Raw genomic sequence first — 25,581 nt, forward strand, 5'->3', positions numbered from 1 at the left:
GTTTGCACTTCCCAATCGAAACGCTGGTAAATGTGCTTTAATATTGCACTGAACTATTCGCACACCGTTTGTAACGTATAAACCAGCGCCGCTGCGCAAGTGCTTCCTCTACACGTTCCTCCGCACTAACGTGGCCACTGTTCTTCGTGCTTTCCCTGTCCGCCTCCTCAGCTGTATGAGAGATCGAGCCCCTATGACGTCTACTCGGCGAGACAACGACGCAAAACCCGGAGGAAGGGGCAAAGAGGCTCGTGTCGCATGTCTACACCTGAGCTGCACTAAAATCCATTAGCATTACCACGATCGGTCCGTCAACCCACGTATTTGATTGCACTGCCTATAGGATCGACCGGCGTTACAAACCGCAATTAAACCCTTACAGATCCCGCATGTCTTGCACTTGGTGCCAGGATCGACCCATCAAGTCAGCACCTTCGATAACGCAGCCTTCGTGATCTAACCAATTTTTATTGAACCCCAACCGGGATCGGGACCAATTTACTCGGCGAGAAACCAGGCAGCCAGTAAGGGCGTGCCTAATCCCGAAGAAATTTAGGGCTAAGATAATTTCGGTTGAAAAACGCCTGTGTGCTGAGGTCCCGGTGCACGTTATCGAAGAACCTCAGGGGATAAAGACTTTCGGAGCTAATTTTATGGAGTGGCTACAAAAGAACAGAAAGATTAAACACATTAGACCCGTTTGCAAGTAGAAGGTAAGGAAACGGAACGTCATCAATAACTTGCGCGCCCTTGCAGATACCGCTCTGGCCGAAGTCGACATATATGCAGCCGTCAGAGAGAAACAAAAAGTAGAACACATCGGTGTGGCTTGGCGCACACCATACGATAGAAGAAGAAAATTAATACCAAGAGGAAGTATTTGGCTATAGCGAAACGTGGGACGGAAAGGAGCGAAACGAGGCGAAGGGGAACGTGCGCCGTAAGCGGATTGGCTCATCCAACAGGAGCGACGGATGCTCAGGCAGCGTCCGGTCGTTGCCGGTTCGGCGTCGGTATGGGCTAGCGTTTCGCGTGGTACCAGCACAGGATGTCTGCTCTCGGACGCCTACGCCTTGAGAGAAATGCAGATGCTCATATGGGGGGCGACTGATGCATGCGTGTTGTCCACGTGATGATCGACATTCGTTGAACGTGCGGCAAAGAATGGTCCCGCGCGGTGCATCGATTACGTAGCGGAGAAAGGGCCGACTGTGTTGAGTAATCGTACAATATATTGTTTCAGAAGAAATTACCCAAATTACTAGACTACTGCTTCGTAATTAACTTGAAGACGATCATGAAGCCAAGCACTAGACGGCTGTTGTCCCAATACTCACGATATGAATCGCCGCCGCTCAAGTCTGAGACATCTTTTATGCTGCAGGCCGCGTGTTGTCCAAGCAGCTGGAGAAAAGCATCTGAAGGAAAGATGAAATACGTGCATGAAAAGTCCCCTATGCACTTTGTAATTGAAGTGAAGGGCGAGTATAGAAGTTCCTGCCAACGTTGTATTGTTTCGGTCGACCTTTCACGGAACCAATGTCGAAAATTAAATGTCATACTTTTTTTACTAGTGACAAAATTATCTTCAATAACGTTTGGCGCACAGAAACTGCACGGACACGTCAGGCAAGTAAGTTGCATGCGGCAGTAACTACGGCTTCTATGCCTGCGCATAAAGGAATATAGTGGATCTCGCTGGCAATTTATCAAAGTAAAATAAACAATCGCTTCGATATTTGTTTCTATTGATGTGCATGTCTACCTATATGTTGTAAAATGCCAAGTCTGATAGGAATACGCGGGCTAGTTTGGTTGCGATTTTTTCTATATTGGTCTTTACATGGCAGCGGCTAATTCGATGCTACACCCTTTGTATACACGTATCACATGATTTCGCCCCCCTCTGAGGAGGCGTCACCCCTGAGAACATCGCTAAAGCATGCCTCTTCGCTTAAACCTCGTTCGAGGTTAGTCGTGCGACGACGGGCCGTGCAGTCGCTACCGCTCTGATTCGAGCCGCGTTTACATGTGTCCTGTAAAGCCGCAAAAGCGCCTCGATCCGCCCGGCCTGGATGCCACACGGCGTCACACGGCGTCACACGGCGTCACACGGCGTCGAGGCCGGCAAAACCACGAAGCTTCGCTGTGCTTCGACAGTAACCATTTAAACACGGCTTATGGCTGGCTCATTTGGCGGGGTTTTCGCCAGCGACACTCAAGTGCAGAGGGCAGCTAGGGCAAACTATTTTTTTTTCTTTAATGCGTCAGCAATAGGAGTGTCAAAGTAGAAAACAGTATGCTCATATATTACGAGGCAGGACGTCTGTCGAGTGAGCGCCTGAACAACACTTCGCAATGTGGTTAACGCCTGTTAAATCATGGATCTGGAACCTCAATGACGTGTGACGTAATGCTATCGCATTTCTCTCTCATTTTCCGCTAGATGGCGGCTGTGGTTGCCTTTAAAAGTGGTTATCAAGACTTGAAGAACGGCTTTTAGCAGGTGTAGCTGTGTGTATGCCATGCGTTGTTGTAACGTCTCTCTGTTTGCTTCGCTATGCGATATAGCATAATGAAACATCGTTCCAGCGCACAATTGAACAAGGACGAGAAGAGAAAGACAACACGAACGCCGGACTTCAACTGAATTTTATTCATGGAAAACAGGGCTTTATGTACACAGGGGGAGGGAGTGGGGGGCTGCTAGTGCGCAGGACCACTCAAAAATATTTCCATTGTCTAGACAACACTCATCAGAGGTGTCAAACCAAAATAAGAAAAAAAAAACTTTTCCCTCTCTTTTTTACATCACTCAGTGCGATCTTGCTCATCTCCCGCCCTACCTAGCTGATTCGACACACGTGTGTTGCGCAAATATAGCAATCAGAAAAACCGGGAAATTTTTGAAGCGTTTTGTATCTCCAATAAAAACGATTACTGTGTCAGTGCTCCTTCTGTTGTACTGGGGAAAAAAGAACTTGATTATCTCAGGGCAAACGGGTGTGTCGAATCAGCTAGGTAGGGCGGGAGATGAGCAAGATTGCACTGAGTGATGTAAAAAAGAGAGGGAAAAGTTTTTTTCTTTTTTTCTTATTTTGGTTGGACATCTCTGATGACTGTTGCCTAGACCAAGGAAATATTTTTGAGTGGTCCTGCGCACTAGCAGCCCCCCACTCCCTCCCCCTGTGTGCATATAAGCCCTGTTTTCCATGAATAAAATTCAGTTGAAGTCCGGCGTTCGCGTTGTCTTTCTCTTCTCGTCCTTGTTCAATTGTGCGCTGGAACGATGTTTCATAATGCTAATCATAACCAACTAGCCCAGCTGTCCGTACTTAGCTATGCGATATACTCCGCTCCTGACAGCTTCTCTACCGTTTCCCGCTTCTGAGAATAAGTGTTCCCGGAGGCTGGGGCAATATTGTTCGACAGACGACCCTTGTATGGCAATGAACCCAAAGGGCAGCTTGAACACCACGCACAAACGTTGAGAAGCTGGATTCATGTATTTTACTTTAGGACCATGGTTAGAACGCGAAGCGCGCCCTTCATTCTTCCGAACAACAACACGTAGCGTGACTCACTCTGCGAACAATCGTGCAGCGCGAGACGCTGACAGAGCGCGTTGTGACAGCAGGGGCATCGTAGGACGCGTACGGCTGCAGTGCCAGTGAGCGGCGCCTCTTTTTGCTTTGTCTTTGTGTTTCCGCTAGAGAGCCGTACGCGTCGCGGAGTGGCCGCTCACATTATGCAGCGAGCGCACGAGAGTCGCTACGTGCGGAAGAGCGCGCACCTCGCGCTTGGTTTCAGTTTGCCGAAAGCTTCCGCCATTGCGCATGAGTGACAGAAGGCAAGCAAAGCGCAGAAAAGCGCGAAAAACGAAAGAAATGGAAAGTAAACAGACAGGCTGGGCGAACGGCGAAGCGGCGCGCGCAAGAGCCGAGAGCTTCCCTGTAAAATGATAGCGCTCACAGGACGCCTGCGCTTCTAAGCATTGGCAGCGCAGATATGCTAATCGACCGCTTTTGATGCACCTCTTTCTTTCTCTGTCTCACACTCCCCCCCCCCCTTTTTTTTTTTGAGCGGACGCTAAGTAGACGTTGACAAACAAAGGTTTGGCGGCGACACTGGTGCAACTAGGGGTCGAGGCGTCATCAGCAATAACAGTTCCGGATGAGCACTTTCCAGACCAGCGAACAGGCTTCTTTCAAAGCAGCTAAAGTATTATAAACTTGGCCAGGAGGACCAGCGGTTGCGGTAAACATGAGCCATGGTGACGTCATAGCAGCGATGGTGGGGAGCTTCTGCACGTATATCATTGATCAAAACAAAACCCTCTTATTTTGTCAGTTGCCCACCTCACAACCCGTTCTCCTTTTTCGATCTCCAAAAGCTGGAGCGAAGAGGAGGAGGCGGCGGAATGTCTTGCACCCGCCACTGCTATACAGTGTGCTCACGCGACAGTAGCGCCTTACTAGTGTGTCTGTGAAGCTCGCTGCTAAAGGCAAACACGAGACCGATTTCGGTCTGCCGACTTTCGTCGACAGCGTTTTTTTTTTGTGTGTGTGTGTGTGTGTGTGTGTGTGTGTGTCGGCGCCTCTGTCCCAATGCACCGACGCCGACAATCTGCCGATGGTCGGCGGACAGCTCGGCGTCAGTATAGTGTGACAGAGGCGCTGACACGAAGGAAAAAACGCTGTCGACGAATGTCGGCAGACGGAAAGCGGTCTCGTGTTGGCCTATAAATGAGGCTTTAGTGACCTCGCACATACTGGTGTCTCCCTTCGTAAGCGCTATATGTGATCGTCGTTAGAGGTCATGCTTTGTCATGGCCATGCATTGAGAATAGAATGTTTTATTAAAATTGTGTACCATTGCCAAGCAGTGAAACAGTGACTGTGCCCCCTGTATTTCAGAAGAAAGACACAGTGAAAAAGCAACCTCTCTAGGCTTCCTGCATCTATACTTAGATCTCACATATGACCGCTGTTAAGAACGGCCCAGCTGAGGTGCAAGTGTTGCCAGCCAGTTGCGACGACGGCGGTGTCAACTTTCAAGGAACGGCACCGTTACGCTCTAGCCTCGTCGCCGTTGTGACTGAATGAGTTCGACGAAGCAAGCTTTGTGCCGCAACACGACATCGCCAACCGGGTCGGCCGCGAGCGGGGGAGTTGCCGCGGGAACGTCGTCGGGGACCCCTTCCCACGCGCCGACCAAGACGCAGGACAATGGCTACCCGGGCGCGCCGCGAGGGTCAGCTCCGTATTCTACGAAATTCGTGTGATGTCGGTTTCAAGACCGTGAACCTGTGTGTGTGTGTGGGGGGGGGGGGGGGGGGTGTAAGCCGTCCCGGAGAGAGGCGGCGTGTTTACAATGACTGGACGAACGTTTCTGTCTCCTTGGAATCAAGGGGGGACCGAGTGTTTATAAACCGCTGTTGTGCGGATGCTCGAGACACTTTTTTAAGCAGTCATGCTGAACTGATGAACTGCATGTAAATACTGTAAATAAACCCATATTCCTCGTTCTCGATGAGAAGCAGTCCTTCCCTCCATTAACGTCCTCAGCGTGGATAAGTTGGACGACGGCATAGGCCAGCTACCTTCGAATTCATGCCGGACTCCAGTCTTGACAACGGGTTACGAGCGATGGGATTGAGCCCCCCAATCATAACACTGTGAAGAGGGTACATACTTCAAAAGGACAATATTTCCAATGTCTGCTCGTTAGTTTCTATTTCCTGTTATTTAGCTTTTAGTATCTGGAGAACGTACTATTTGCACGCTGTAACTTTGAGCTGAAATTCAGGAGTCGTATTTAAAAAGAAAAGTTCTGTTTGTAAGAGCTAATGTTAGCCAATCGTAATGTCTGACATATTATTAGCGAAGGCGACCGACTAATGGCTAACAGCCCGTACACGACCGAAGTATTGCGAATCCGGTGTCCTATCTTCCGTGGCTTGCCAAAAAGTGTGGAAACAGTTTGACCAATGCTATAGAGGGATGGCAATAAACACCCTCAAATGCTAAAGTTACTCGCGCAAGCTCTTGCACGTGCTTGCGATGTGGACCTGAAACTACTGGGCGCGTTGTCAGGTCGAGCACGTCGTCTCTAGAGCTCAAGCGCGCTTTCTGTTTTTTAATGCTGTATAGAAATTTCCTAATAAGAGCATTTCTGCGTTTCTGGCATAAGGTTTGAATAGAAAAATCGCAATTAGCCCCGAGATAACGCACTGAGGTGGAGTATGTAACTAAGAACATTATATTGTACTTAGGAAAGAAACTTGGTATAAGGGTAGCCGAGTAGGCGAGATCGCTTTGTTACCTATGTGAATCGTGGAATGGCATGTGAGTGGAATGAGAGACTAAAAAAAAAACAGCATTTATCGATTTCCATGCTTTGTTCGCATCGCCTTTTTATACACAATCGGATATTACGAAGATGAAGGGCGTGGCAATGAGTCGGTGCGGTGTATGCAAAGAGATGAAAACAAACGATACAAAAAGAAGAGCACAGTGGCGATAGGAGCGGATGGAATGTCATTTTAGCATCATATGAGGTGCTCTTGTAATTTGTTTTTCTTCTAGATCGCTCTTCTCCAGCACTGAATGAATGAATGAATGAATGAATGTTAAAATTGCGTATGAATAATGCAATTTGGTGTATTTCAGCAACAAGGCAAAATTTTTGCGGTAGATATTTGCAAGCGAAGAGTTAATTTTCTCTTCCGTCTTTGGATCAAATATTATTGCCCTTCTCGCTTGACAGCGAACAATACGCGCAAGTTGCGTATTGTTGTGTATACAAATTTCCTAATTAGAACATTTCTGCGTTTCTTGCATTTTATTTGAGTATATAATATAGTTTGCCTCTAGTAACGTGAGCTTAAGAAGACTAATCAAACAAAGAAACTGTTAAATCTTTTATTAGGGCCTCACGGGCAGTTGTTTAAATGTCCAACTTGATGGTAACCGCAATTTCATGCACACTCATGTTTTAAATATTTTGAAACTCGCACCTAATTCGAGATATTTACCATCGAATTTCAACAGTAAACCTAGGCAACATCGAAACCGAGCGCCGCGGAGCGCAGAAAAGGTCGCAGTTTCGCCCGAAAGGCGAAGCACCGATTGCGATAGCAAATTAGTGGACAGCTATACGAAGTAAGGATAGTAGTTTTATCGGTAGTATAAACTTGTAAACATAGGCGTACATACTAACTAAATTAACAAGCATGATGCCACGCGCGCACAAGCCAACATGAACATATCTCACTCGATGACCGCGCAAACTCGATGTCAAAGCGCTGTAGTGAGGAAACGCGACAGCAGCAGCAAGCGAATTGACCTTCGTGAGGCCGCTCGAATCAACCCGAAATACACTGCGAAAACACAACGCGGCGCGGACTCTGTACCCGTCGCAAATGGCTTTCAAAATACAGCAACCCGGCCGGGGCGCGCGCGGGCCGCCCGAGCCACCCACAGTGGAACGCGTACCCCCTTCCCTACGCTCGCGCACGCAACGGCTTTCTGCAGTTGCGTGCGTGAGATTGAGCCGTGATTGCCGGCTAGTCGTCGCAAGGTTTCACTCGCACATACACCGTACGCCACGCGGCGACGATTTTATTGCCCTTGGACTTTATACGGAACCTCACGGTGACGGCGACGCCGACGCCAACGGCATAAATGCGCCTGGAGTGTCCATATAATTGATATCGCTATAGAAGGTGGTCCCGCTATCATATCAGCCCGAAAGTCCTCGTGACGACAAACGCGAGGAAGTTTAAAACCGAAAGTCTAGGCCAGTCGCGGCAGCTACTGATACGGTGCGCTTATTCCCCGAACCAACTCCCGCACACTTAACACTACACACCACACAGCGTAGAACCCTATCGTCTCCTCAGGCGCGTCTTTCCCCCTCCCCGCTCGGTACTCCGCGGGCTCATGGCGTTCTACTGAGGCAGGCGCAGTCCAACTCTTTGCTCTCTCCAGCCTGCCCACCCCCCTTTCTCCGTGCTTCGCAGATGAACCTCCACCTGTTTGCCCTTCTTGTGGAGGTTACCCTAACTCCCAACAACACATTCTTTGGCACTGCCCCCCACCTGTTTCTCCCCCCTCTCCTTCCTCGTCCCTCACCCCACTACCGCATCGGCTACGTTGCTGACACAAGCCACCAGGTACAAGAGTAGTTGGTGAAATTCATCAACGCTGCGCGGAAAGATTGCACCAACGAAGCCATGAACTGAGGGCCTCCACCGGCTCCATTACTGATCTTAACTAAAGTATTCGTCTCTCTCTCTCTTTTCCTGGCAAGCATGTGCGGCTGAGTGTCCGGTCAGGATATGCCGTGGCATGCTATCATTCAAACTTCACCCCACACTTCTTTACGGGGCAGTGTCGTCTGAAGCGCAGCGGGACGCGCTCAGTCTCGATATTAGAGAGCTTTGGCAGAGCGCTGACGGTCCGCATCGCTCAGACCAGCGTATCATAACAATTTGCACACAGCCGCTCAGCAGAACGCTACCGGAAACACCGATGCGCGTGCGCAAAACGAACATAGCGGCAGCGGAACGCCAAACGCTGCCCACATTCCGCTAGGAACTCGATTTAGCGGAGCGTCAGGGTGCGTCTAGTTGCTTTCGTAATCGTTTTACATCCAAGGTGAGAACATGTCACTGGCGTCTGTGGGAAACGCGCATGTAAGATAAGCGAAATCAATACATTCTATGCAGCCACCGGTGCGTGCGAAATGTGTGCGGAGCGAAGCGTAAGCAAACGCTCTGCTAACGCTGTCTATTGCCTCGATTGAGCTTTGGAATTTGATTATGAAAATCTCGAATTTGGTGCGATATTCAAGATTTTTAAAACGTGGGTGTGCATGAAAATGTCACTGGCTCCAAATTTGTCATTTAGACCATGGCCCCCAAGGCACTAATACAAAAGTTAACAATTTAATTTGTGTTATTAGTCTTCTGAAGCTCATGCTATTACTGGCAAAGTATGTCCGCCTCACAGGAACTCGCCTGCAAAAACGGCACGTTCGTTGCGCTTATTGCCTTTTTTTAAAATAAAAACTCCTGTACGGTCTTTAAAAGATACACCCTGTATACTACAGCGTATTTTACGCTGCCAGCTGATTGCATGCTCATTCAGTGACCATGACAGCGTGCTTATCGGATGTAGACGGATAATAGGCAGAACAAGGGCTAAATGGGGACGTTCTCGAACGTTGAGCAATGCTATACGAGAGCTGCCGGAATCGGGAGAGATCGACCCCGTCGCCAGGAACGACTGCTGATCAGCAGTCGCGGGAGGCCATCTCTGGGATCCTTTTTGGGTTCTACGACGGTGAGTTTGGCGAGCGAGTACCACCGCGTGGGCAGCTCCGGTCGTTCGCCTGATTGAGTCGCCCTCTTTTGTTGACGTTAATTAAGGTACGAAACCAGCGGGATAAAAGCAAACACAAAGGCAGTCGTGAATAAGGTTACAGAACAAACGCTGTTTGTCCTGTCGCTTTCTTCCCCTTTGTCATTGTCATTTTTATACGCTGGTATCGTATCATTGTTAGCGTGGCTTACCAACAGGCCCAGGAACGCACTCTACTAAACTTTTACTGGTGCTTGGCCTCCACTTATAGGCGTCAGCGTTTACCCGTGTGTTGTCCGTGGGCCATAAGTCGGCTTGACCTGGAAGGATTACGTAGTGTAGTGGCATGTCTGTGCAACAAGCTCACTTTCGCGCACGCTTTTAATGCAGCGACAGCTTTGCAAAAACGTTAATCTATGTAGACATGATCGCGCAAGATTTAATTCGAGCTCGAGCCATACTTGCCAGACCGTTTCGTCTCTCTATTCAAAAGAGACATCCAGAGTGGTGAAAGCTATTTTCATCACTCTCCTGCATGGTCGCTCTTTGAAAAGCAACCGCCTACGTCTCTATTTCACCAAAAAAATTATGATAAATTTCTACTGTATATTTAGTACGTGCGAGGCACTTCTCCCTACTGCTCTCAAGTCTACAGACACACTTGAACGCCTAACTGACTTCTTTAAATGTAACCAGCAGCCTGATTCAGGGGCAACTAGTTCGAACATAGGTCATCTGCAGCGCCGCCTGTTTTGTGATGATGGTGAAGCTCGCTTTGCTACCGGGTACGTAATCAATGCTAACATGATTTCATTGGTCCTCTCGACCTCTCCCTTCTACTACCTCAGTTACGTATTATGGTACAGGAGAATATAGATACACAACAATAAGGGGCGGAGGAGGGGGGGGGGTTTGTCGTAAGGCCTGTTGTACCTAGCCGTATAGAGTCCTTGTCAAAAGTTTCTGGGTCACGACGCCCATAACTGTGCCTCTTTGTCAGGCCGAATACTGGAGACCTCTGCGGAAATTTGGCTCCACAAGATTTTCAGATATTAAGAGGGACAGCGCTCCTCACTCTCCTGTTCTTCGCAACCTCGCAGTTCTTTGGGTATACCGACGACAAACTTCGAAACTTTCAACGATGGATCTACATTATGTTATGCTATGTTATGACCTGACAGTTCATTATCTACCAAATGAAAAAGGAACATAATAACTGGGAAGCGTCTGACACTTGTAACGCAAGTTTCCTGCACTGGTACGACCGTAACCTTTTCGAAAGAGAGGTTAATGCTGTACCCTCTGTGGCGTATTGATCATCAAAGACTTACATGTTTGACTATATAAACAGCGACAGCCGAACTTTCAGCGGCCGTTAAATAAGGAACACGGAAAGGCAGCCCTTTGTTCAGAGATGCGCGATGTTGCATGCCCCAAGTCTGAGCCACGTACTGGAGCCGTTGTCAATCGTAGTGGAATGTATACATCCGCATTGCGATTAAGAAAATATGGTGACATGACACAAACTATAGCGTGCCTGAGCGCATCCCCATTCGAAGTCCTGCTGCCGTACGACTGGAGACAGCGCTGCCCTTTGGCCGCTCACGGCAGCCGTAAGGAGTGTGTCATGCGTTATTGTCTATATGGGCGCCAAAAAAATATTAATAAAGAAATAAAACGACGCGAGCGATAAATAAATGTCGCGAACTCCAACCTTCCGAGACAGCAACAAAGACAAAAAAAAAGTAAAAAGAGAATTGTAACCTTTTTTCGCCTAAAGTGTGAAGCATTGGCTGCGACGGCAAAGGGCAACGCAGGGTATCCGCGCCGCTTGTGGTTGTAGCTCTTTCTTTTCCAATCTTTTGTCTTCGTGCCTCGTGAAGCGCTGTTGAAACGGTGCGTGATACCAGCATTCGGTGGCCGTCTTCTTTAGATATTTCACCACTGCGGTCTGCGGTCTTCTTTTCCTTCCTCTTTCGTCCAGAGAAAAAATAAATTCTTTCCATTTCGCTCGATGAAAACGCCACCGGTAAGATTCCTTTTTTTTATAATTATTATTACTTTAGCAAAGGGGTGCTTAGCTTTAACGTCATCGCTTCACTTGACGAGGCACTGCTGGAACTTTCGTTACAGTACATACAAAGACTCTGTATTCCAAGCGCAAGCAACCCGGAAACGCAACGAACCGAGGAAGGAGCCAGACTGGGATTTCTTTCCTTCTTGGCGGCTGATATCGCTTCGCTCAACGCCGTACGTCAGTTTTGAGTTAGGGGCAGCTTATATCAGCTTTCGTTTTAAAATTAGCTAGCTCAGCGTCGATGGTTTCATACGTAAATCCAGCCGTATGTTAACCAAAAGCTGAGCGTCTAGAAAGCCACTGAAACGCACGAGGCATCGACGTCCTGTTTTAGCATTGAGGCTTACGACGCAATAATTTCGTGAGCGTGGATAGTGTGACAGCCAGACTTTTCAGAAATAATTTTTTTCTTTTTTCCCCTCTGACGAAACTACAGGCGAGTACTCGCCATGCCACCAGGACCATGCACGTCAGAAAATAGTTACTGTAACGATAATCAAGCAAAGCCTTGCGTAACGCGCGCTTTCACAGTTAACTTAGACACTGTAATTGGTGCCGCCTCGCGAATATACAGGCTGATGCAAATTCTACTGAAACCTTCTAAAATGATTTGTTAAATGGAGAGTTACATCGTGGTACACTGAATGACATTCCACGACACTGTTAGTATCATCTCTCTCTCCGGCCTACGGACGTCTCCGCGATGTTGCGTTTCGCCTGCGACACGTGGTTTTGCCGGCGCGACTGCGGCGGGGCGGCAGACATTTTGGCCCGATCGTCGTCGCCGCAACACTCATCGCCAGGTGTTTCCAGGCGCGACTGCGGCGATGCGACCGCCTAGGGATCATCCTCGCATTCCAGTCATTGTGCCCGAAACAGGCGATGCCAAAGCAGGGATCTCATTCCAGTCATTGTGCCCGAAACAGGCGATGCCAAAGCAGGGATCTCGTTCCAGTCATTGTGCCCGAAACAGGCGATGCCAAAGCAGGGACCATCCTCTCATTACAGTCATTGTGTCCGACCGGCAGCGCCACGACAGGGTGCTACGAGTTCGTGCTCGACATGGTGCTACGGCATCGCTACGACAGTGTGCGTCACCATTAGCCCATTGTACATTCACGTGCTCGTCTTTTGAGGGGTTCCTTCTTGCCCTCAACTGCGAGAGTATAAAAACAGCTGCCCCGGACGCCAAAAGGAGGGCTCCGATTTCTTCTGTTGAGTGAAGTGCTCTCCCGTCTCTCTACTTCGGTCAAAACTGACCGCCAACTCTTTGCGATGTTAAAATAAACAAGTTGTTTCGTTGTTACCAGTCGACTCATGCTTTGCCGGGACCTTCGGATGCTTCCAGTTGTACCCCAGGCCGCCAGGCCAACGCTACCCTTGGGGCTTGCGACCCAGGTACAACCACGGGCGTCAGCGCCGAGTTCCCAACAGATCGTACCAGCAGTCCGATCCAAACAGCGAACACTGCCGCGGGCTTTGAGAAGAGGCCACCTGGGCATCATCTAGGAACCTAGTTTAAAATTAACACACACGAAAGTGACTGTTATCACGACAAAAAGATGTCGAATCCCAGTCGAACGGCTCGCAGTGTCGAAGTTTTAACCACTAGAGCCCATTTTCTTTCTTTGTCGCACGGCGTCGGAATGCGAGCATTTCTAGGAAAAACAAAGTACTGATCTACTCAAGACTGGGCAAAGTGTGTACAGGCTTTCGATGACACTATCAAGTCACGCGGCCCCTCTTGAGCTGCATATGGTGGGGGTAGTGTGTTTTACTACAGGCAGGTTTAGCCTGGAGATCAAGGCCGGCTATTGCTCTGCCTGTGAGCGTCTCTTTCACTGTCACTGGGGCATTCACCATCTGTCGGACAGTTCAGTGTCTCTTCAAAAATGTGAGAAGAAGACGTGAAGCTTCCTTGTGGGCTATAGTAGATCCTTCTGAAAACACAACATGTTGAAGGCGCGTATGGGGGAGGCTACTTGAATAAGGAAGGAACAGCGCCAACCAAGACGACCACGAGAGCGAGAACGACACACGACAAGCGCCAGCATAAAAAAGTGGTCTGTGTTTTCGAAACATGGTTCAGAACAACATTCATTTGGGCTAGATGGTGCATACTTGAATTATGAAGGAACAGCGCCAACTAAGAAGACCACGAGAGGGAGAACGACACAGGACAAGCGCCAACATAAAAAAAGGGTCCTGTGTTTTCGAAGCATGGTTTCGAAACATGGTTTCGAAACATGGTTTCGAGTCTGCCTTCTGGCCACAAACTGTGCACTGCGCCGAAAAAGACTCGGGCTCAATGGCGATAAGCTTGGGTGAGTTATTAAACGACGTAGTTTGTAGCCGATGGAGGTGACGCTCTGCCGAATCATTAAGACCCTTGGGCCCTGGGGATATCTGCCTCTCAAGGCGCAAATTCTGTAATATCTCTGAGTATGTTGTCCAGTCAGCAAGGGAGGACGTTGAAGGATCCCAGGGCAGAAAGCCCGAGCCGAAGCGTGCGCACACTCGTTTAATCCCTCAATCCTCTGGTTACCTGCTACCCATATCAGCTGCTTCCACGCAGCTCGAACCTTAGATTGACTCAGAAGGTTTCGGGCCCGCGGGGTGATTCTAACACGCATACAATTTCTATAAGCCACCTGCGAATCTGTAACAACGTATTCCGATGCGGAGTGCGTCGTGGTTACGACTATCGCCACTTCCTCCATAGCCAAGGTTTATCCGTTACGAACTGAAAGCCCGTCTACAACCTGCATTTGGTTCACCACTGAAATTGACGATATCCCCTTTACAGGAGCCGCAGCGTACACGAAGAATGCTCCTGTTGCTCTTGAATAGAACTTGTTCATCATTTTGCTCCTCGCCACTCTTCTCGCTTGGTGATGCTCCGGCTGCATGTTTTTAGGAAGCGGAAGCCTGAGGAACTTTTCCTCCACTTCCGTGAAACATCTTGTCACCCGGCCACTTGTGGAAAGCAGATGTTCAAGTCCTCCAAGACCCTGCGGCCCACCTTGGTTATAGCCAATCGCATTTCCTGGCTTGTTAGATGGGCGCTCATCAATTCATCCGCCGTATTGTGTGCTTCCAGTTGCAGCAGGCGATCCGTACGTAAAGGTGCTTTCACGGGTAGACAGAGCGCCTTCTTATAAACCGTTCGAATGTAAACGTCCAGGTGATTTAGATCGATATTCCTTATCCGAAGGCACGGGGCCACATACACTATTTTACAGAAGATAAATGCCTGTATTAGCCTAAGGGTGTCTTTTTCCTGCATACCCCTCTTATTCGTTTTGATCCGAGATATCATACGAATGATTTGCTCGCGCACAATTCAGAGCTTAGTAATTGCGGCTGCGTTCACGCCGTTGTTGTTAATAAGCAGCCCCAAGACCCGTAGTGTCGCCACCTCGGCAATAAGTATGTCGTGGGCCGACATTTCCAACGGTGCAATATGCCCTTTCCGGCGCAAGTCGAGGAGCTCGGACTTGTTCGGGGAACAGCGCAGTCCTGATTCTGCTGCATACTTTTCAACTGTGGGGGCAGCCTCCCTCCATCTGTCCCAGGCTGCCCTCCGTTGCCCGTATAGTTAAACTGTCCGCGTAAAGGGCGTGACGAATGCCCGCCACGTCACTAAGTTGTTCCGGCAGGTGCACGAGGGAAACATTGAAGAGCAGTGGAGATAGAACCGCTCCCTGAGGCGCACCCCTGGAGCCCATGGATGTCGGCTCGGACCTCCTGTCCCCAATTTTGATGTGGGCTTGGCTATCTTGCAATAAGTCCGTGATGATGCGCTTTCCACTATGAGTACCTATAGATTTTCCGGAACCTTGGAGTGTTTCACGTTGTCGAAAGCCCCCTTAGGATCCAGCGCCAGTATGGATCTACTGTTGCACTCGCACGGGAGATCAGTCACCTCCATCTTCAACTGCATTAACACGTCCTCGTTTGACAAGTGTGCCCGAAACCCGAACATCGTGAAACCCGGGCAACATAGGCGCAGTTACGCCGGCTTCAGCTTCCCTGCGCGCGACGTAAGCGAGATTGGCCTCAGGCTATTGATGTTCACCTCCTTTCCAGGCTTGGGAATAAAGCTGACATCAGTCCTCTTCCACACCCTGGGTCAATTTCCACGTCTCCAGCACTCGTTGATGTATAGCGTGAGATTTGTGAGCGCCTGCCGATTAAGATTCGCAAGCAATCGCACCGTCACTTTGTCGTTCCCTGGCGCCGTGCCCCGCCTCATGTCCATAAGCGCTGCCTCTATTTACTCGACCACGAATTCTCGATCCCAGGTCCGTATTCTCCATACCTTCATACTCCCGTACTGGCTCGTTGTATTTCACTATACAGATATATTTGGTGGTGAGGACTGCAACCAGCTGCTCGTCCGGGCCCGCGAAGCCGTGCAAGGCTCTCTTGAAGTTACGTTGCTGCTCCCCGTTCCACTTCGTAAGCTCTATCAAACATCTAAGAAGAGACCATGCAGCCTTAGTGCCGAGGCTGCCTTTCATGGAGTCGCATTTGGCCGACCAATTGTACTTGTCCAAGGTCCATGCATACTCTTCCGCTTCCCACGTTACTTCCGTGATCTTGATCTTGAGCTTGCGGTTAAATTTTTGCCTCTTCCACCGTCGTGTGAGTCCTCTACTGGTCTCCCATAGGTGTAGCAGGTGGTTGTCGATAACTAGAACTTCTGAAGACTGTACGTGTAAAGCGATCCCTGACACCCAGCGATGACTCAGCCCACTCTTCGTACTTCGGGAGCATCCCCATTCTGCCCAAGAATAGGCACATGCCCATTAGCACGTACTTAGTGGCCCAAGTTGTCAATTGGGGCACATATTCAATGGCGCATAGCTAGTGCCACTGAATGCTGTTGTTCTGCTTGTCTATTCGGGTACATACCAATTCTGGCACATTGACCAAGGAGTAAAACATACCCAGTGGCCAAAGTTCTCATGTAATAGCACTTAGCAGCGCACCAAAATGGGGTTAATACCCTATGAATGTGAATTGCATTAAAGATAAATACGCCGTGTACTCTTCTTCAGCCTACAACACACGGAAACAAACTGATAACGGTACATCTACAAAGGACTCAAAGGACGCCATTACAGGCACAACAGATATATTTTGATTTATAAAGTAGACTTGTCATCGCTAAATGAGGTCATCTGGTTCCATTCCTTTGGCACTTGATCTATTGCTCCAATTCAAAGACCATCTGTTATCTCGTCTATGCATTAATTCATTAATGCATAGTTAATGTGTTCATCTTGTTGTCGTTATTGTTGTTGCCGCCTCAACATATGGCTCATACCCGCGATGGAGATCAGGCACCCTGGAGTGGTTAAAAAATACATCCGACAAAGAACAAAAAGCAATAAAAAGAGGAGACCCTGTCCAATTTAACAAGCATAACAACGTTTTTATAGAAAGATTAGGTGACAAAAAATTTAAAAGTGCACCATACTCGGCCACTGCTACCGATATAACCAACTTACCACACACATCAGTGCAGCTATAATATGCAGAACAACTAATACAACCTCAGTTCAGACATAATATACCTGTTATTGGTAACTAATAAACACGGACCAAATGACAATAAGTTTGATGTTCAAAACCCTGGAATAATAGTTATAAGTACGAGGAGCATCCTGCGGAGGGAGGAGAAGTGGTAGCAGGAAATAAAGAAATCATATATTGCTTCTGGTTCGTTACAAAAAGAATAGGGGTTAATTGTACAGAAACTAGATCCACGAAGGTAAATATTTAGACACGGAAACAGAAAGCGGTAGTTTGATAATGTCATCTCGCATTGTCATGAGAGACATTTTCTCGCGTTCCACTGGAATTGCAGGCGCTGGAGATCATCAGCAGGAAAATGAGATGCTGATTCCTCGCACTGTCAAATAAAATCCGTTTAAATCTAGCTCGTGCAGTAAAATAAAATTTTGTAAGAACATTTCAAACAGGACCACTGAGTAAAGACAATGCGAGAGAGTCTGCGGACTCCTTTAAGGAAGCTTCCAGTGTGCCCGGGAACCCACATAAAGCAAACTTCAGACAAACTGCACGATTGTAAAAAAAAAAAAAACACACACACACTCAGAAGAGGCGACCGCTTAGTAGTAGGCTATAGAGGTTAAATGTGCACAGACCAAAAGAACATCTATAATAACTATTACTTTAGATTTCTAAGCACACAGCTTTCTGATGGCCAACATAATTACCAGAAAGCTCTGTGAGAAAGATTGGGGTGTAATCAGGAAGACGGAGAGTGAAAGACCAGGTGAGTAGAAAAGATGCCAACCAGCTGCCATCTCTAAACTCTGAGCTGCATCCGTGACAATAAGCGGCAATAAAATCAAACAAAGTGATCTTCAAGAAGACTTTCAAAAACACGCACCGGTGGAAATATTGTGTGTTTTTGGACAAAAACATGATGAAATACCATTTCAACCTGTGCTGAAATTGAACATGAAAAAATTAATCACGGCTTCCTGACCTGCCCGACACTGCTTCTTCCTCTTTGTCTAGACTAGAATATTATAGCTCGCCGCGTTTGTTGCTGGTGCCGCCCATGCTTGCCGTCCTTCCATCTCTTAATAGTACAACTATTATTTCTAGTTTGTTCGCTAGCGTCTCGGTCTTTAGCTATATCAGAGGCACCGCAAAAAAAAGAGCACTAGATAACGCTGTCAGCGAAGACGACGACGACGGTGGAGTCATGGCGTCGGCGTCCACGATAGATCCTGAAGATCTTTAGGAACCCCTTCTCGAAAGGGCGCCGGGCTGAATGGCGGTGCGCTCAGCTGTGCACGTGTAGCGAGAACAGCGCTGAACTGTGCTTGGGTACGCAGGCGGTGCCACGGCAGCCGAGCCAGCCGGCGCGCCCGGAAGCCCAAGAGACGCGCCCGTGGGCGACAGCGCTGGGATGAGCAGGCTCCGATGGTGGCGGCCAGCGCTCTGCTGATGGTGCTATGCGCGGCGGTGGCGGCCGCGGTGGCCGCCACCGTGGACGGCGTGCTCGTGATGGGACGCGACGGTCGCTGGCACAGCGACGAGCCGGTGTCCGTGGGTCAGCAGACTTGGCTGCTCCTGCTTGGCTCGGATCTCGACAGCGAGCGCGTGAGTTTCACGCCTCGCGACGGCGAGCGCGGAAGCATCTGCGGCCATGCATCCGCGCTGCAGCCGTCCTCCACGGACAAGAACGGTTCCACCACGGTTGTGCTGCCGTGGCGGGGCCGCTGGTTCCTCTGCCTGCGAAATGGCGAGAACTGGGTGCACCAGGGACCTGCTGTCAGCTTGACTGCGTAAGTGGGCCGCAGGCGGGCTACTGACGCCGTTGATTCAAGCGCGGCTTCGCAGCACAGGTGACCCGGACGTGGCCGTGGTTTCGGGCGTGCGCGCTGGCGGCGAGACGGTGACCACCAGCAAGGACGGCTTCATGGTGCTACCCGTGGGCGAGGAGGTGCCGCTCCTGCTGCTGGGCTCCAACTTTTCCGAGCGCACGCGCGTCACGCTCACCACTGAGAAAGCGGCCCGCGGAGTGTTGTGCCGCGAGCAGGTGCTCATCGACACTTGGGAGCTGCGGCCGCTGCACGGCGGCCTGGCCGCGCGCGTCACCCTCAAGCTTCCCCATTCGGGCGAGTACCAACTGTGCGTGTCGCTTTCCGGCCGCTGGGTGCACCAAGGCAGCGACCCGCTCGTCACGCTCGAGGGCGAAACAGCGCTGGTGCCTGTCTGGGTCAACCTCTTGCTCATCGGCACGCTGCTTGTCTGGTCCGGCCTCTTCAGCGGGCTCACGCTGGGTCTCATGGCGCTCGACAAAACCGAACTCAAAGTCATCGAGTCATGCGGCACTCCCGAGGAACGAGACTACGCGCGCAAAATACTACCGCTACGGCGTCGCGGAAATTACCTGCTGTGCACCCTGGTGCTCGGCAACGTGTGCGTAAACAGCAGTTTCACCATCCTGCTGGACGAGATGCTGAGCTCCGGCCCCGTGGCAGTGCTACTGTCCACCTTAGGCATTGTTTTGCTGGGAGAAATCATCCCGCAGGCCATTTGCTCCAGATACGGACTTGCCATTGGTGCGCGCACAATAATAATAACCAAATTGTTTATGATAATCACGTTTCCTCTCTCGTGGCCAATCTCCAAGCTGCTGGACTGTGTGCTCGGAGAGGAGATCGGTAATGTATTCGACCGCGAGAAACTTACCGAATATCTTCGAATCACCAAGGACTACGCGCAACTCGAGAATGAAGAGCTTAACATCATCTTCGGTGCTCTGGAACTGACAAAGAAAACAGCAGCTGACATCATGACGCGCATCGAGGATGTGTACATGCTTCCGTATGATGCTGTGCTCGACTTCGAGACCATGAGCGAAATCGTCAAGCGCGGCTACACACGCATCCCCGTCTACGAAGGTACCAAGCAGAACATTGTGTCGCTCCTGAACACCAAGGACCTGACGTTCGTGGACCCCGACGACGCCATCCCGCTGGCTACTGTGTGCAGCTTCTACAAGCACCCACTCAGCTTCGTGTTCCAGGACGAGACACTCGACTCGCTTCTGCGCGAGTTCAAGAAGGGTCACTCGCACATGGCATTTGTGCGACAGGTGGTGCAGATTGAAAACCGCGACCCCTCTTACAACGTGACGGGCCTGGTGACACTCGAGGACGTCATCGAGGAGATCATCCAGTCAGAGATTATCGACGAGACCGACGTCCTCAGTGAGTTATACGTCATTCGTAGTTCTGGAGCGGTCAGAAGGAAAGCAAACGCAACTCAGAAAAACGGCCACATTGCAGCGACGCCGCCGAAATGAGTTCGTGCACAACAGCGTATATGAGGTGGCAGATGAGCAGCACCTCTCCCTAGTTTTGCAAGGCCACGTGTCAGTGAGTTTAGTTTATGGCACCGTGTTCCTTCACATGTGTTTCACGTATCCGTGTAGAAATCCATGACGAGTGGGTATTTTGAGGGCACTCTTCTGCAACTTGTTTCTCTCGTAGTCGGAAGTCATGGCTCAAGTTTAAGGAACTCAAGGTCACAAGTTTCCAGATTACGTCATATGACTACTTTGTACAGATGACTTTACCTAGAGCTTTATTTACGAATTATTCCAGATTACGTCATATGACTACTTTGTACAGAAGACTTTTCCTAGAGCTTCGTTCACGAATTATTGGTATGTCTTGTAGCCCCGTATAATATTGAGAGCCCGTATTCATTAAAAAAAAAACAACCTTACGCCGTTATATTGTTCGTTAGAGAAAACGCCAACCAATCCTAATGATGAACATAATAACGAAGGCGGCCAGCTATTAGAAAAGAGCACTTCAGAACGAAAAACTTTGCTAATTCGATCCCGCTTTTGTTCGCCTTAGTCATCATAAGGGCCTATTCGCACCGCGCTACGGGCTTCAAACAACAGGTCAACGCTTTCGCAACAGTTCGTCGTCTGCATATTGCTAAACATCCTGTCACACTGAACAGCAGTGTTGACAAAGATATTGCGAGTGACAACGAGCCGCAGTGTTGGGCAACCTGTGCGGCCGTGTTTTTCACTTACACAGATTCCATTGCACACCCTGTGATATATGATGCTTCAGCAGGATTTCTTCTTGTATGCTTTTTTTTTAAGGAGACGGGAAGATGACACTCTTGTGCCGCGTGCCATAGTGTCGATTTTTTTTTTCATCTATTCTGTTACTCACTGCTCATGCTGTGAAATTCCGAACGCCAATCGCTTCGCAATCGACGACAGCAAGCTGTCGTCGATTGCGAAGCGATTGCCTGTCGCCTGTCAAAGCATGAGCGTTTATCGGAATGATGTGAGCATTTGCGAGTGTCCTAAAAAATACCAACTTTTTGGTATCTTGCAGAATATCAATGACAGCCCTTTTAGTCACGGTGTACACATTTGTGTACTCGTTGCAGTTCTGTCCAGGGATGGCAAGTAAAAAAAAAAAGCCACGGACATTGAGCTTCGGTAAAACTGAAATGTGATAGGGCCACTGAGAGTATGTTACTTGTGTGTTTCCGGGTAATGTTGGCTAACTTCTTGCCGAATGGGTATACTTGAAGACCTGTTGAGAAAACATTTTCATTCAAATGCAACAACCTTCACTCAAACTGGTTCAGGGTTTACCTAATGAGATGATTTATTCTTTACACATATATCTCCAGTTGACGCGCCTCAGCTTTAGTGACTTAATGACGTCCGTATACGAAAATCACTAAAACAGCGTCATTCTTGCTCGTAATGAGGCTGCAAATATAGCATTAAATGCTACCTGGCAAATAAAGTCACATGGCCTCTTCCGTCCGTGTTTTGTTTTCTTTCTTGTTTTGCACATGTTTCTTGTTTTGTTTTGTGTATTTGAATTCCAATCAACTAGCCTGGGTATCTGCTTTACTTAATCATTAGTGATGGTATCGTGCAAAGTATGTAATTATGGGCGTTCGCGGTGACATGCAGCTAATTATCGTGACTTCCTTGCAGCCGACAACCGGCGCAAGCAACGGCGCAAGGACGCTCAGCTGCTGCAGGACTTCAGCGACTTCCTCAAGATTGGTAGTGGCCAGCAAGGCAAGAATGTGGTCTCGGCCCAGCTGGCCTTCGCCAGCTTCCAGTTCCTGAGCACGGCTGTGCGCGCCTTCACGGCCGAGTACGTGACGCCCGCCGTGCTGCGCCGACTCATGGCGCAGAACATCTTCTTCACGATCAAGCCTTCTTCCGGAAAGAACATATTCGATGCGGGCAAGCCGTGTGACTTCTTCACCGTCGTCCTCGAGGGACGCGTGCGTGTCACGGTTGGCAGGGAGAGCCTGGTGTTCGAGGCGGGGCCCTTCTCTTACTTTGGGCTGCCCGCGCTCACCGTCGAGAAGGGCGCTTTCGTGCCGGACTACACCGTCGCGCCACTTTCGTACGTGGTCTACATGAAGGTCAGCCACAGTGTGTACGTGGCCGCCGTGCGCGCGTCACGCCTGGGAAGGACGGACGACCCGAACGACGTGGCCATGCAAGAGTCCAACGTCCCAACCGAGGACCACAAGCAGACGACAGCCAACTCGACAGACGTCAAGCCAACGACGCCGGCGGTCGCGTGGTCCGGGCCGGCCAACGCATGAGCCGCGCCCCTTTATTAAATTTCTGCTTTCAGCGCTGCTCTTTGTGCTCCGGAGAGTCATCCTCGTTGGCGTAGCTCTTGTAGCGGACGTCCGAGGAGCCGCTTCGCAGCAGCAGCGACTGATTCTCCTGGCGGCCCGGGGGGTTCTTTAGCAGGAACATCACCGGCGAGTACGCGAAGCACACTGTGGCCGTGAGGTAGAGCAGCCTGCAAGGGAGAGGGTGGCAGGAATAAGGATCACCCTCGGCAAAATACGCGACGCAGCAGTGCTTAACTTACGCTTGAAATCCCAAGGTTTTGACGACGCTGCTGCTGATGATAGGCCCTGCAAAGCAAGAGGAGCAAGAACTGAGAGCCACGCCCGGGAGCCTCCACAATAATGCGCCGCTCTTCGTGTACGATACTATCGGCGATTGTCATGTTCATCGCCACAGAGCAGTCGAGTTCCTTTTGAGAAAACTTCAGAGCTTTCGCACACGTCAAAGGCAGAACCACTTGTGCTCTGTAAGCTACATTGTCCTGAGCACGGATCACATAAAGGGAAACCTACGTCGTTATAACCCAAGGATATCACGGATAATCATTTCGTTTCAAAGAAGCGTGTTCAGCAGAAAACTCCATTGCAGATAGCTATAGCTGTACAAAGCAGAGCTGCTAGGCGTTGTCATTTTTTAAAGTATTCGAGAGATAAGTTTGCGCTCAGTGAGCTCTAAAGTGCAGTAACAACTTGTATCGTTCAACAGCAAGGAACGTTTGTTTAGCGGTCACCATGGCACAGTTCTTGAAACGTCTAGTTGAGGCCGCGTAACGCGTTGGATTCCCCATGCCGCGGCTCCACAGACTGAATTAAAGAAACGTCATTGTTCCACCTATCACATCCGCTGTTATGCCATAACACAATCGATAAAAATATCCCAATATGAGCTCATGGGAATACTCTGATGCTTGCAAAAATATCTGCAAGAAGTTGGGCCGCGCTAACAGCGCCACCATGACTAAATATGCCCAGTAAGGGACGTCAACGTGCACTTGGGCTAACAAGAAAGCATGTGCGTGAAACATTTTCGTGCAATAGCTCCACTACACCATGCGTACAATGGCACTGCAAGGAACTTGCTCCTTATACCTTTGCGCCTCCGGGTTGCGCCTAATTGTTCCCACGTAGAGAAAAAAATGAAGCTGGAATGCAGGTTTATTTTCGCCTGGTGCGTCATATATAGATGTTTGGATCCCACAGTTTCTCCGTTCTGAATTTTCCTTTCCGACGTTCCATCCTTTGTTCGATTTCTATGTTGCCATTTATCTGGCAGCTTTATGGATGCGGATATCTTCCAATTTTGTATGATGCGCGATAACATTAAAGCGAAATTTTGTCACAGCACGTCCACTGTCGTGTTAAAGGCGACAGTAACATTCCCTGTTTCTTGCGAAAGAAATCGCTTGCAACTTCGACGGTGAGTAGCAAAAGAACCTTTATTGCATGTTCGCTCTACCATTTAGCGCCGGCAGCTTTTTGACTGCTCTGGCCATCTGTGGCTGGTTACGCACAACACACAAGGCAGACTTTTTCAGTAGGCGCTTTCCCGTCCAGGAGCCACCGCAGCGTACATACATGGTTAATGCACACAACGTTAAAGAAATGCAACGTATAATCTGTTTTTATAAAAAACTTCCCCGCAGACTTTTCTATGAAGTCGCAAAACACCAGCGACTATTTGGCTCTCTTAACTACTGCAAGCAGCAGCTATGAGGCCTCTATTCCTCAGTACGTTTAGAGACTTCCGTTTGAACTTGAAAAGATCACCCCGTCCGACCCGGTACTCCTGGAAAACGTTGAAACGCAGTGCGACCTCAAAAACTCCTGGAAACTCCAGAATTGCAACGCCAAGAGGCTGCGCGAAAACTGAATAATCGCGCTGTCTGATCTCAAGGCTGTCTACGCCTTTCATGTTCTAATTTTAGGTCGGTGGAATGAATTCGAGTTTTCCTGTTAATTACAGTGTTAGCGCAGTGTGTTTCGTTTGTCTGGTAGTACGTGGTGATATTGCCCTGCACCAGAAGCATGCCCTTCCAGGTTGTGAGACGCCGCGCTGTTGCAACAGCGGAATATCGCAATTTCGGAGACCATGCAAAAGCCGATGCGCACATTGTCACATTGATGTAAGTTGTGCAGCGCCTAAGGGTGATGACAGAGCTATATTAAAGTGTGGACGGCTCATCGGCTTACAAGTGGTAATGAGGCTTAGGAAACTGGAAATGTCGACAGGGCCAGCTGCAGAGGAATGTGCCTCCGCATGATTACACCCTGCAAAAGATGCCCGATTCTTGTTTATGCAGAAGATGGCCGATTCAGGTTCTTGTCCGAATCTGACAAGAAATGTGCAGTTCCTATAAGAGTGAAGAAGATAAGCAAGACGTTTTATGCCGTAGACGTGAACGTTATCGCGATCGTCAAGCAGTGATAAGTGAAGAAAACTGCGTTCTAGAAATCATCACATACACACTGTGCATGGTATCGTGCGCGAAATGAGCCTGTCAATTTGTCAACGTCGAATACGAGTGTCTGTTTTCTTGTGCTAAGGGGCCGTTCTGTGGTACTTAGAACGGTCTTCTTAAAAACGTATGATCGGCTATCTTAGATATCTTTATTCTACGTTACGTAGTGGCCTGGCGTGCCAGGCCTGAGTCAAAGCGAGTGCGATACACGAACGAACACGGCCGGCCCATTTCTCAGTTCGGCATTGATGTTAGCAACAAAGTTCAGCGATAAGCTTAGTGCGTATTCGCTCCACGCGCGCCGCACGTGACCGAAATGCTCTTATTTGGCTGGTGCCATAGTGACCCTTGCCAAGACACGAAACACTTAACACTCCTGCCAGGGGTACTATAACGTAAAACTATTCCAATAGGTTTTTGTACCACTCTCCTAACATCAAATTTACGTAACCACCGACGCAAACACCGGGCGGTTACC

The 25,581-nt window shown here is 49.3% G+C and overlaps 2 protein-coding genes across 5 annotated transcripts in view; one reads left to right on the forward strand and one right to left on the reverse strand.

Moving 5' to 3' along the window:
- The window catches only part of LOC142566074 (unextended protein-like), a 151,095-nt gene extending 128,449 nt beyond the window's left edge, over positions 1-22,646 (forward strand). For 2 of the 4 annotated variants that reach the window (XM_075676812.1, XM_075676813.1), the window contains exons 2-4: positions 18,321-18,773; positions 18,829-20,204; positions 21,980-22,646. In XM_075676812.1, coding sequence (XP_075532927.1) covers positions 18,321-18,773; positions 18,829-20,204; positions 21,980-22,608 — 2,458 coding nt within the window. In that variant the 3' untranslated portion in view covers positions 22,609-22,646. Of the gene's footprint in view, positions 1-18,320; positions 18,774-18,828; positions 20,205-21,979 lie in introns of those variants that run through there. The other 2 variants (XM_075676815.1, XM_075676814.1) reach the window with 2 other exon arrangements.
- Positions 22,583-25,581, reverse strand: part of Vmat (Vesicular monoamine transporter) — a 48,321-nt gene continuing 45,322 nt past the window's right edge. The window contains exons 6-7 of the mRNA XM_075676816.1: positions 22,887-22,932; positions 22,583-22,814 (exon numbers count right to left, since the gene is read on the reverse strand). Coding sequence (XP_075532931.1) covers positions 22,637-22,814; positions 22,887-22,932 — 224 coding nt within the window. The 3' untranslated portion in view covers positions 22,583-22,636. The remainder of the gene's footprint in view (positions 22,815-22,886; positions 22,933-25,581) is intronic.

The sequence above is a fragment of the Dermacentor variabilis genome, unplaced genomic scaffold (genome assembly GCF_050947875.1).
Source record: "Dermacentor variabilis isolate Ectoservices unplaced genomic scaffold, ASM5094787v1 scaffold_12, whole genome shotgun sequence".
In the NCBI taxonomy this organism is placed as follows: Eukaryota; Metazoa; Arthropoda; class Arachnida; order Ixodida; family Ixodidae; genus Dermacentor; species Dermacentor variabilis.